The 12818-nt window shown below is 42.8% G+C and overlaps 1 protein-coding gene across 1 annotated transcript in view; it reads left to right on the top strand.

The window, feature by feature from the left end:
• The window catches only part of KAT2B (lysine acetyltransferase 2B), a 40438-nt gene that overhangs the window by 670 nt on the left and 26950 nt on the right, over window positions 1–12818 (top strand). The window contains exons 2-3 of the mRNA XM_057381667.1: window positions 5–148; window positions 8652–8778. Of these exons, the coding sequence (XP_057237650.1) occupies window positions 5–148; window positions 8652–8778 (271 nt within the window). The remainder of the gene's footprint in view (window positions 1–4; window positions 149–8651; window positions 8779–12818) is intronic.

Genomic DNA, 12818 nt, shown 5'->3' with positions numbered 1-12818 from the left:
GGGGGTGGCCGCCGGGGGGCCGGTCCGCAGCGCCGCCGAGAGCCCCGGGGGGCCCGGCTCGGCGCGCACCGCGGGGAAGAAGGCGCAGCTGCGCGCCGCGCCGCGGGCCAAGAAGCTGGAGAAGCTGGGCGTCTACTCCGCCTGCAAGGTACCCGGCCGGGCGGCCGCGGGAGCCCACCCGCCCACGGAGGGTGGGGATTGACGGGAGGGGAGGGAGGGAGCGGTGGGGAAGGGCCGTGCCCTGCCCTGCCCTGCCCTGCCCCGCCGGGTGCGGGGGCGGCCCGGCTGCCGCCCGGCGCTGCCCGCGGAAGTGGAGGCTCCGGCGGTGCCGGTGGATCCCGCTCCCCCCGGAGCTTTCCGGCTGGCGGCCGCAAAAATGAAACCCGCGCGTAGCGAATACGGGACCGCGCGGGCAGCGCCGCCTCCCTCCCGCCCGGGGAGCTGCCCGTCCCGGCGCCGCTCCCTCTGCCCGCCGCTCTGTCCCCTCTCCGCGGGAGGCGGCCGCGGGCGGGGCGGCTCCCGGTGCGGGCGGTGAGCGCTGGGTTAGCAGGGCTGCCGCAGCACCCCCCGTGTAAACATCCCGGCGGGGAGCGGGGGCACCCCTCTGCTCTGCCCGGAGCTTGCGGTGCTGCCCCGGGTTGGGGCTGCTCCATGCCGGGCGTGGCGGCGGCCTCGCAGCGCGGAGCTGTTGACACCGCACAAGCCGCTGCCCCGAGCTGGAGCTGACACCGGCACCGCCGCCAGCAGCTCTGGCAGAGGAGCGAAGGGGCGCGGCCTCCGCGCTTGGGAAAGTTGTGTCCCCGGCGGTCACGTAGCGCCGGGCCGGTGCCTGGTGTATGGTGCCAGAGCGGGTGGCTCCCCCGTCCACCTGTACCCTGCCCCAGCGGGGCTCTCTTCTCCGTGTGCGCCCGGTGCCCGTCTTCAGGAGTGCACCTCCTGGTTTCCCATCACAAGCGCTTTCTGTCCACTTGCGATTTTCTTCTTGGTGGGAGAAGCAAGCGGGACTCGCCTGTTTATCGCAGAGGGAGGSAGCTCCGTCAGAGCTGTCGCTCCCGCCTTCGGAGCTCTGTGACCGCCGGCATTGTCGCCTGCGCTCAGAGCACGGGCCGCTGACTGCGCCGCTGCTGTCAGGGCAATTTCTGGATGCACAGCGGGGCTGACATGTTTAGATTGGCAGTGCTGATGTCAGAATCTCTAATAATGCTTTCAGCRTTGAGGGTAGCTGTTTGTGAGAAAAGTGCGTCTTATTTTCTCCSTTCTGCTACTTCGGCAGATGTTAAGCGTGAGGCCAAGCTGACAAACGAGACGAAGCATCCTTGCGTGGCTCTSTAGTCGTGTCTGGTGGTGCGAGGAGCTCTAGCTGTGTGCTGAAGGCTGCTGAAGGCATGGCGCAATGCTGTCACGGGAGGGCAAATTACGGAAGCCACACGCATTGCAATGTCTTATCTGTTTCCAAATGTTCAGGCACCTCCGCTTCAGCTTTGGCACATGCGTGGGGCAGTGCAAGATTACACCGGTGTCAGTAAGGTTAAAGAGCAGCTGGTGTACTTGAACTCTACAAGAACTCACTATGGGCTGAGTGATAYGGTTTGAAGCTTTCCCGGTGCTGAGTCCCCTTTGCACCCCGTATTTTTATGTTACCAAGATTTGCTAATAAATGAAGCTGTTTGTGGAGTGGGTCAATTTTCCATGGGCTGTTAGGGAAGTGTGTTTGAATTGCTTTTTCTTTTTTTTATCCTCTTATACACCTCCAGATGATATTTTTGAGGGTGAAAGCCTTCTCCTGTGGTGCTCTGCTCCACAGAGGTTGCCGTGCCATAGACAAGCCTTGTCTCCTCTGAAAACTTTTGCTTTTTGGGGGACTGACGGGCCTTTCTCTTGCAGGTGCTTTGTTGTAAGGGGGATGAGCACCATCTGGGAGTGGAGGAGGGCACGCTGGGCCTTCTGTCAGCTCCTTCTTCCCTCTTGCAGGACTCTGGTGATGGGGTACACAGCAGGAACAGTTCATATTGTCAGTGCTCTGCTGGGGAGTCCTTGCTGGCCTTCATCTGTGACAAGCTTTGGATGCAGGTCCCATTGGTACTCCAGTGATGAATGGAGCAGGACCCATGGCCAGGGGCACCCTGGGGCCTCTTGCTCCTGCCAGGATGTAGGCACAGCTCTAGCCCTGAGTGCTGCTCTGTGTTCTGACTGAAATGCAAACCMTAACTGCTGTTTGACTTCTCTTCAATRGTGTCAGTCRGCTTACTTTTGGATCTCACAACAGCAGCAAGTAAGCAGGCTGGAAGCTCCTTGTAAGCTTGTAAGTAACCAAGCAGCTTCTGCTGTGAGGTAAAGTAGGAAGGATGGAGTAGGGTGGAAGAATGTGTTGTTCTGCTTCCTGAATACCTAGCAGGTACTCCAGAAGGACACTTCTTGGCTTGTAACATTAGTGGTTTGCTAGARACTGTAGCCTGGGGAAGCTTGTTTACCAACTGTAGCAGTGCAGTGTAACTTTGAACTTTTTCTTACTTTGGGTTGCAACTTCTCTTCCACTGACTGTGTTTGTGTGTGTGAGTGCAAAAGAGTGAGAGAAGGCAAGGTTTGTACCATCTCCAGAGGAACGCCTGGTTTCATTCAAGTAGTGACTATACATGGATCTTATGTAAATCTACACAGAGCTGTGCAAGTTGGAGTGCTAAAATATGTAATGGCATCCTTAGTGCCAATCACCTTCTCCCACACAAATTTCATTGCAAAATTCAGCATGCAGAATTTATTAGGAGCTTAACCTCAGAGATATTAGGTGTAACAGAGTCAGGGAGGATCTGTCTGCTAGGGATGAAGAGTCACAACACAATAAGGTGGAGAGGTCAGTGACCATGCAGAGGGTGAGTCTCACTGGTGACAACAGAAATGCCGAGCAGAAGAGAGTTAAAGACATTGCTCTAGGGCAGGGTGCTTGGTCCCAACAGGGACATCCTGGTCCTTCTTTTCAACCCATCCCTTTTCATCACAGGAAACATGGATGAAGATTGCTGGTAAATACGTATTTGCTGTGTGTGTATGCTGAGTCGAATGAGCCTGAAGTTTAGGGAACTGCTGCTGAGATTAGTCAAATGTGGGTTGGGTTTTTTTTTTTTTTTTTCCCTGATACTGGACAGGAGAGTTGGGCTGCCCTCCTTGACTTGTTCCTCTGTGAGACAGGTCTGGGTGGGAAGGATAGAACAGGCTCTTCTGAATAAAAAACCTTCTTAAAAGCCCAAGTGCGAAGGAGGAGAGTGGCATTCTGAACAAGATATATAATAGGAGTTGGTAGAGTTTTCATGACTTTTAGAGGCATGCAGTAGTGCTGTGTGCTGTGAGGGGTTTTGTGTTTGGCACTTGCTGTATCTGTGTGTGTATGAATGGCTGCATACATCCTTTTGGTTTTGTCCACTGTGAAATTGAGCATTAGGCATGCGAGCTTGCTGCACGTTATATAAAAGCAGCACTGTGTGRCTTACACACATAAATATATTTAATGAAGATGTAGGAGGAAGTCTCTGCATTTTTTCCCCTATTGGTTTACAGTATGTGAAAATACAGCCCTCTCTCCAGTCTCACTGGGARCTTTTCTTGTAAACAAGGTGAAATATGTACTATTTTAGTACACTAAGTTTTCTGAAAAAAATGTTTATTTTTCTTTATATGTATCTTACAGTAATGCCTGGGTGTTTATAAATATAATTAGAATGCATTAGCCTAAAGCACTTGCACAAGGAATAATACTTCCTTGAAGAAAGGCTTTTTGCTTTAGATAAGCAAAGTAGGCAGAGTGAGAAGGGTTGTGATGAGATGACTTGACCAAGGCCCTGCAGCAGGTGAGCAACTGATGGATGTGGAAGTAAAATCCCAGCCCCAGGCTGCAGAACCAGCTGCTGACCCTTTCTTGAAACACTTTTTGCCTCTTCTCATTCTAGAGTGGCCTCTAGTTTTCTCACACATATAAAAAAGAGTTCATAAGATAAACTTGCACCACCTTTTCTGTAATAAARTATTTTCTTTCCTGATTTTTGTAAGGCAGATGAAGATGAGGCCAACTTGGCCATGCCACTGCTGGGCTCTGTATAGTGGCCGTACAGCTCCTTGAAGCTCARCTTGAAATGTATTAAGATTGTTTTCTGCAGAAGTGTATACGAGACAAAGATGACATCTAAAGCTTTCTTACCCCTTTCATAGTGGGGTGAATCTGTTTTATAATGTCTTACAGGCCCAATTAAAGCATCTTCCTTTAAATTAAATAGAAAATCTACCACTAACTTTACAAGATAGGAACTGGGTGCCTATCATTAATAAAATCTTTACATGGTAGCCTGCTTCTCTTCTGTAAGTGAAACTGGAAAATRCAGGGAGTAAAATAATTGGATCAATCAATAGATGAAGAACATGCCCTTTGAGCTGCCCACTGAACTGCTTATTTTGTATTGTTAGAGATAAATGGGTCAGCTAATTTCCTGATACGTATGAGTGGCTCTCCAAGTAGTATCCAGCTGTCTGGTTATTGGGTAATGTATATCTGACTAGGAAAAACATATGATTTAAATTTGACAATGTATTTATTATCATTTATGTGACAATGATCAAAAAGTCATCATCTTGAGCTTGCTGTTGGCAGGAGAAATCTTATAGGGTATTTTACACCGCTTTTGTGTTGTGAGGAAGAATATGTTTTCTAGAGTAATTATACTTGCTGGAAATAGAGGAGATCTGTAATGTTCTGTGTATAATCTGCTGAGCCTGCTTTGCATCTCAATTACCAAACAGGGTACCCCGTATGATTTTAAGTTGCAAAGAAAAATCCAGCACAACAGCTATTTGAAATTCAATTTCAGAACTGTTGGGGCCTTTTACCTTATAATTAAATTAGCTTGAAGTTTTCACATTCTTAGACTTATTTCACTATCTGAGAGGGGGAGGGAGGTTTTATTCCATAGATTATTGTAACATTCTTCATTTATTCATTATTATTTGGACAGCTGAAACCCACCTAAAAGGGGCTGGCATATGCAAKGTTGTAACTTTCAGGTGCTTCCTTTTTAAATAAAAATACCGACAATTTGTGTTAAAATGTGCTGTATTTTTTCAGTGCCCATTTTTGACATGTCAGTATATTCTGAAGGAGAAGGTAACTTTAGTTTGCCCAGGGTTCAGTTTTCACTGCCCAGGGCGACCGGACAATTTGTTTTCCCCCATTGTAACACTCCACCAAACATGGAAGAGGTTAAAAAAAATTGAAATTATATCATGCGGTGCAAAATGTACATAATTTCTGCACTGTTTTTTGGTTGTGGTTGGGTTTTTTTTTTTTTTTTTTTTTTTTTTTTTTTTTTTTTTTTTTTTTTTTTTTTTTTTTTGTTTTTTTTTTGATTGTTTGTTTTTGTGTGGAGGGGGCCAGGCAACAGTGTATAATTGTTTTATTTTATTTTATTACATTCATCCAATTTTATTGAAAACCACCAATGATAGTGTGGCATTTATGGTCCCTGGGCCTGCAAAGATGACAGTCATTACTTTGCAGACTTCATTAGGGCAGAAGTCCCCRTTGTTCTACAGTGGATTTGTCAAAGCTCTGCAGATGTCCCAGAAAACAAGGCTTCAAGGGCTGGATGTGCTWGTTCAAATACTTTCCCTTCTTTCCCTCAAAACAGTTTTGATCTTAAATTAAGTTTTTTCAGAGGTGAAGTAATACTTTATTTTCTAATGAAAAGCAGATGACTGACATTAAAAAAAAAAGAGAAAAGGAATAAAGAAAGGAAAAAGCTGAAGATAGTCAAAGAAAGGATTGAATGAGCAAAATGCTGTGGAAGATTTAAAACAACTCAGCAATTTAAACCACTGAGGAATGCACATTGCATATTCACTGCAAAATACTTGCACTGTCAACATCTACAATGAAAGCTGAGTTTTAAAGAAGACCTTTTTGGGTTTTGTTTCCCTTTGGTTAACAGAACATTTATGCTCATTTTGGTGTTTTATGAAGATTAACGAAGAAAACCCACCCTAGTGGTTGTTTGAGTAAGGTCTCYAGAATAATTCGAACAATGCAAATTAACAGCTGTTGCAAAAAGATCTGGCAAGGACATACCAGCAACAGCAGAAAAAAAATTGCTGTTGAACATGCTGGTTTTATTCTTCTGTGGGTGGGTTGATATTTATTTTTGTCAGTTTAACTGAGCTGTTATCACGATTCGTACATCTGTTTGCATCTTTGCTGCTAATTATGGAGTGRCACTAAAGTTTGCATAGTTACTCACTGTTTATAGTTTTTTTGGCTTGATAGTAAACATTGTTTGGTGAGCTTCTGTGTCATACTGATTCCACTCAGGAGAAAAAAAATCTCAAAAGCTCATGCCTATTTTTAGGAGGGAGTTTTGGATATCCTTCATTGTGGCATGATTTAAGGCAATTAATAATATGCATGGTGATATGTCAGTAATTTACAGCATTGAACATTTGTTCGGACAGCTGCAAGGGAAGGGTCAAATCTTCCCTAAAATAATATTCAATCATTTTTTGTTTGACAACTCCTTCACAATTGTCTCTTGCATTTTCTTTATCAATGATCTCATTTTCGGACTTTTTTTTTTTGTGTGTGTTTCTCTATCCTTGTACTAAATGTTTTTTTTTTTTTTTTTGGTGTGTGTGTGTTTCTCTATCCTTGTACTAAATGTGAAAACTTTCATGTCAACGTTGCCTTTGCCACAAAACAAATGTGTATATTTTATTTGGCATTGGTTTTGCATTGGGGTGCTTGGGATGCTGATTGAAAAGGTTTCATGTTGTCTCCCGGATGTCCAGAGTCCTTGCAGCAGGGCAATGTGTGGTTTGCAGGTATCACTCAGTCACTGATCTCTCTAGTCCATAAAACTCAGAGGATCTGTGGGGTGGGATGACAAACACAAGAACAACTGGCTCAATGCCTGGGAAATGCTTAAGAGATGGTTTCTGCCATAAAATTACTGGGCTGCCTTCAGTTCTCTGCCAATCATATTAGTCACAGAAAGCACCATAGAAAAAGAGCATAAACTTCATCATAAATCKTCTCAGATTGCATTTTATAGGACTTAGAAAAAAATTTGTTTTAATCTTCCCCTCTTTCCATCCTGAAAGGCTCACTGATTTCACTTTATAAATACATGGGGTTGGCAGGCAGTCTGCACCCACTCAGTGAGTTTGGAGAGCCAGGAGGTTCAGGCAGTGCAGGTTGTTGCTTTTCCAAGGGAAATGGTTTTGCTGGGCACTTGCAGGTGGATTTCTGAGTCATCCTGGCTACAGCAAATGCTGCTCCCAGCCCTTGGTACCTGCCAGACCGCCCCAGGCCAGGCAAAGGCCAGGGCACCCAGGGCCAGGAGCCCAGCTGGATAAATGCTTAAGCCTTAGGGATGGTAAAATCATCATGTGGTGCTCAGCAAAGTGCAGGCAGCAGTTTTCTCGGTGCTCAGGTTGCTGAATATTGAAATGAGTTTAAAAGAGCAATTTACCAGCCATTTACAAAGCTGTCAGTGTTAGGAGCTGTCAAGCTGTGATCCTTTCTGCTTCTCCTGGGCTCTTCTTCCTTAGGTAGGACGGGATTTGGAAACTTAAAAGGAAAATGAAATAGGTTCCTGAAATAGATCACACTAAATGTATGCAGAATCAGTTTTGAAAAATGATACATTAGTGCCGCATACATTAACATCACAATTTTTCCTTCTAAGGTTGTTTCAGCCATAAATATTATGCAGCAATTGGCATACTTTCCTCACTGAGGTCTCGGCAGTGCAATTTCRTGAGTGTCTTTTTACAACCCAGCGCACAGTTATCTCTGAAGAGTAGAAAAGCAGGCTTTCCTTCCAATTAGATCTTCAAACAGGAGTATGGACGATKTTAGAATAACCAAGATCTTTTGGATATGCAGAAGCAAATCCCCTCCTGTAAAGCTGCTCTTTGGATAGCTGGAATAGGCACTTTGAACTTCTGAATGATTTGAGACACGATTACCAAAGTCACAACCTCTCCCTTCGTGGTTTTCCCTTTTAGCTGCAGTCTRTTGGTGTTGTTTCACACTCAGTGAGCGTAAGTAAACTTTCCAGGGAGAGCAGCAGGTTGCAGTGGAAGTGTCGCTGTCTTTGACATCTGTTGCTTTTGTGGCCAAGCTTTCCTTGCTTTAAACAGCCTTCTCCAACCGTGCATTTATTCTTTGSTTATTTTAGCATTAGTTAACCCTGTCTGGGCTGTCACGGGCTTGGTTTCAGTTGTGGTTCCTCGGTGCCGGTGTAGCTGGTGAGGCAGTGACAAATGTGTTGTCTGTCAGATAATCTGTTTATGTTTAAATCATGAAACCTCTCTTTGTAAAAGCTGATATAACAGTAAAAGTTTGAATTAATTTTTCACTAGATCGAGGGCATTCTGTAGAGGAACTAGCCAAGGTTTGTCATGTATTTTGCTTACCAAACAGTGTTAATCTCTCTGTTGCGGATACTATTCTGTTTCTGATTATTTCCAGAAAACACGGGTTAGCAATGTGGTAGCTAAAAATGCAAACCCMAGAAGCAACCTGTAACTCCTTTTTATTGCTTTTGAAATACCGCAGCTTCAGCACATTCCCGTGTTTTCTGGCGTTGATCGATATCCCTTTGCTTTGATTTCAGGCTGAGGAATCCTGTAAATGCAATGGCTGGAAGAACCCGAACCCTCCTCCCACGCCGCCGCGGGCCGAGCTGCAGCAGGCGGCCGTCAGCCTGGCCGAGCCGTGCCGGAGCTGCAGCCACGCACTGGGTGAGCTTTCCTCTCCTTCTCTGCTCTCCYCGCACCCAGGACACCAAATTTCAAGTCGAGATGCCATGCCAAGACCTGGAAATGGGAGTTATAATGTCAATGACTTAGATTAAAATGCAATGTGCAAATGTACTAAAATTGGTTCAAAGAAATTCAGCTAAGGTACAACTTCTAACAACACCGACGTTCAAATGCAAAAGCACCACAAAGCTACCTGTAACAGTTTTAATACTTTGTGTTACGTATTCCTTAACTTCACACAGTTAGTTACAAGGTGAATGACTCTCTCCTGTAGGATGTATGATGTTTCCTTGCTTTAGAACAAGCTGTAAAATATTCTTGAACATTGCTAAAGCAGGTGCTCCTACCTACAAAAAGAACCGTGTCTTTTCTGTGTCACAGAAAATAAAACGAGGGTTTAAAACTACATTTTAGCATGGTCTAAGTTATTGTGCAGACAGCTTGCATGTCTTGGAAGCAACTGCTTGAAATATACTGTTGAATACTGTTGTGGTTTTCGGTTTTGTTTTTCAGTCTTAGATTAAATAACAATTTGTTACCCAGATAGCCTGAAAAAGTGTTGAATCACTATATTACTGTTTCCAGAGTTTATACTTACCTGGAATAAAAGCTGATGGCTGTTTCTGTATGTATCAGAATCACAGAATAGTTTGAGTTGGAAGGGACCTTTTAAAGATCCTCTGGTCTAGCCCCACTGCAATCAGCAATCATCAATASTTTTTGTTAAATCARGTTGCTCTAAGCCCCATYCARYTTGAACTTTAATGTGTCCAGGGAYGGGGCATCCMTCACCTCTCTGGGCAAYTTRTTCCAATATTTGACCACCCTCATTATAAAAAACCCTTTTTCTTACATCTAATGTAAGCCTCAGTTTAAAGCCCCCTCCCCTTGTCCTATCACTACAYGTCCTTGAAAAAGTCCCCCTTTGGCTTTCTTGTGGGCCACCTTTGGGTCCTGGAASGCTCTCTAAGGTGTCCCAGGARCCTTCTCTTCTCCAGGCTGACCACCCCACACTCTCAGCCTSTCTTCACTGGAGAGGTGCTCCAGCCCTCAGATCACTTTCATTGCCCTCCTCTTCCTTGCCCCAGCAGATCCACGTCCTTCTTAGCAAATATGAAATAAAAACTCAGTTAAAATAAAATTCAGAACTAACTGAAAAGAAGCAAGCAGCAGCTATTTAATTTTTGTTGCTTGGGGCAAACTTAGGACAATGAAATTTTAAAAAAGGAAATTTAAAACCTTCACAATGGGTCGTTTATTATTTTACTTTGGGAAAAAAAATATTATACTTTGAATGGAATACTTCTTTCTTTTCTTTTGCATGGGAATAATTTTTGTTTCTGCGCTTCTCTTTTTTTATGCTGTCATTACATGTGATTTATTTCTTGGCTTTTCAGCAGAATTTTTTCCTGATGTTCCAAATCTCTGGGTTTGCTTGCAGGAGAAGATTAACAAATACATAGCATCACAGAAAATTCAGTCACTTTAGCCAAGTTAGTTTCAACTTTTCATCATGCAGCTCCTCTGTGTGCTTCTGTTTATGCAATTAGTGTGGCTTGTGTTACCCAATCCTGGCCTTTGAAGAAAGCTTTTTTTTTTAAAACTTTTTTTAAAACATCACAAGATGTGCCTGTCAGTTCTCTGTTCTTCAGCAGAATTTGTGGATGCTTTGTATTTTGTAGAAAAACTCTGCTTTTCTAGAGGCTGGGCCTGGTTTTTGTCTATTAAAAAATACTAAATCATTCTTTACCGAGGGAACCAGGGGGAGCCAGTACTGTAAAACCAGTAAAAGTATTTTATGAAGAAACTGTATTTTTTTTTACTGCTCTTTTTAGAAAAGGTTTCTTCTGACTGCAGCTAATGAGGAAGAGGTTTCATTTAAAGTAACTGAAATTAATTGCTGTGTTCTTCCTCATACTACTGGAAAAAATATGTCTTTCAGCAGTGTTTTCCAAGTTAATWTTCCTATTCATAACCTCTAAATTAGCATGTTCCTGCTGAATATCTTTGAAACYAGATTTACCACAAGGTGTGTGGGCTTCACATTATCTGTGCTGCTTTTTCTTCTCTTCAAAAAGCCATTGAAGTACTGATGTAGAAATTCCTGTACTGGTTAAAGCTGTAGTTGATTTAAAATATAAGATGTAGGATTTCAATTTTTTTTTCTTTTCTAAAATCTATAATTTTCATCCACAGGTAGTCCTAGATAYTAGTCTTCCTTGAGAGGTCTCTTTTTGGGGGTGTGGTTTAATCTTCAAGCCAGTGCAGCTTTTCGATGCATAAATCTATTTRATTGTGTGTATTATCTTATCATCTACTTACCTACAACTTGTATTTGCCTTTTTGGTGCTCAGCCCCACAGTTTGGTTCAATGTGGTTGTTATAATGAATATTTCTTTTATTTGGGTGATATATTTTCTGATATATTGACTGGATTAAGTGCTGGGAGAATTCCCTGTCCACCAGCCACAAGACCAGKTGTTGCATAGGCAGAGATCTCTTTTCTGTTTCTCCTGTGTTRCACGGTGCTTTTTTAAATTGGTAAACATTTTCTGTCTTCAATCRCTTTTAATGCTAGTTAATTACTGTGCTGATACACTGTATACAGGGTCAGTCTCTTTTTTTTTTTTTTCCCCAGCAGTGTTTTCGGTTCCTGCTATGCACCTTCACATAGCATATTATTTCATATTTTTTTACACAGCATATCTTCACATAGCATATTATTTCATATTTACATAATATTTCTTGGTTTACCTGTGTTTTGAGATACCTGTGTGTTTCGGACACATTCCTCGTTAATCTATTTTTTTATGTTCCTAATTTTTACACCTCAGTGCTTGCTGGCTGAATTTGCAGGTCTTCCTATCACTGAGCCTTTTTCCTTCTGCTTGCTTTTTCCTGCATGCTCTGGCAACCTATACATGTGATATTTAATTTTATTTTCAGTCATAGCAGCAGCTGAAGAAGGGTGTACCAGTTGGGCAGTTCATGTGGTTGGGACTGTGTAACTCTAGTCAAGAGTGATGCAGTATTTGATGTCAGTGTACTAAAGCTTTAATTTTAGTAAAACTAATCTACTAATGGCCACAGAGTTTGGGAACAGGCTGTGAGCATCTGAAGAAAGATAATTTGTTGGGCTGGTTCATAAACATTGGTGTCTGTGGTGAATATATGCTGGTAATGCACTTAACTTTTAGATTCACAGTGTGGGTAATAATTGYCTAGTTTAATAAAATGTTTAAACACAGCCACTAGGTAGTCAAGGATCAGTATTGTTATGGAAACTGCATAGAAATGGCTTCTTATGCCGATGTTTTATTCATTTGTTGGTTGAATGCAAGGTTTCTTTAGTATGCTATCAGTTTCTAATGCAAAGCTCCTCTAGGAGGGTATTTATTACTTGTAAAGGATCAAAACAGACAAGTGGGTATATTAAGCCTTCATACCTGTCTTAAGGACAGAAATTAAATAATTTTATTCTACCCAGAATACTGAATATTTATCCTCAAAGGAAGCTCATGATGGCCACATGCCTCAGACACTGCATTATAAATTTTCATTTAAGTGGAAACAGTTGCTGGCATCTTTTGAAAGTTCTGAGCTACAATGTACTTTTTACTTGAAGCTGAACAAAGTTATTGAATTTAAATGTTTTGGTATCCTACTAAACKTCTCAAAACCTTTGCTGGGTAGCCAATAAATGGGATAATTTTCAAGTCAAGTGTTATTTTTCCTCACTACCTTCCCAGCCAAGGAGTCAGWTTTCCATTGGAAAAATATGTTAATCTTAAGAAATAAATATAGATAGCATTTATTATAATACAAAAAGCTAATATGTCCAAACTTTTAAAGTATTTTTCTCTTTATTTGAAAGGATATTTTCTTGTCCTTTCAGAGAAAAGGATATGCATACCATCTACATTGGCTTGGAGTCAGCGAAGATCATTRCTTTTTGTAATGCAAATATCTTCTTTCTGGGAGTTGACTTTTTGTTTTGCACTGCCTCCCTTCTTCCCGGG

Source organism: Malurus melanocephalus, unplaced genomic scaffold, assembly GCF_030028575.1.
Source record: "Malurus melanocephalus ecotype Western Australia unplaced genomic scaffold, MMel_1.1 scaffold_521, whole genome shotgun sequence".
NCBI lineage: Eukaryota > Metazoa > Chordata > Aves > Passeriformes > Maluridae > Malurus > Malurus melanocephalus.
The sequence above is the reverse complement of the archived record's forward strand: the minus strand, read 5'-3'. Positions and strand labels throughout refer to the sequence as shown.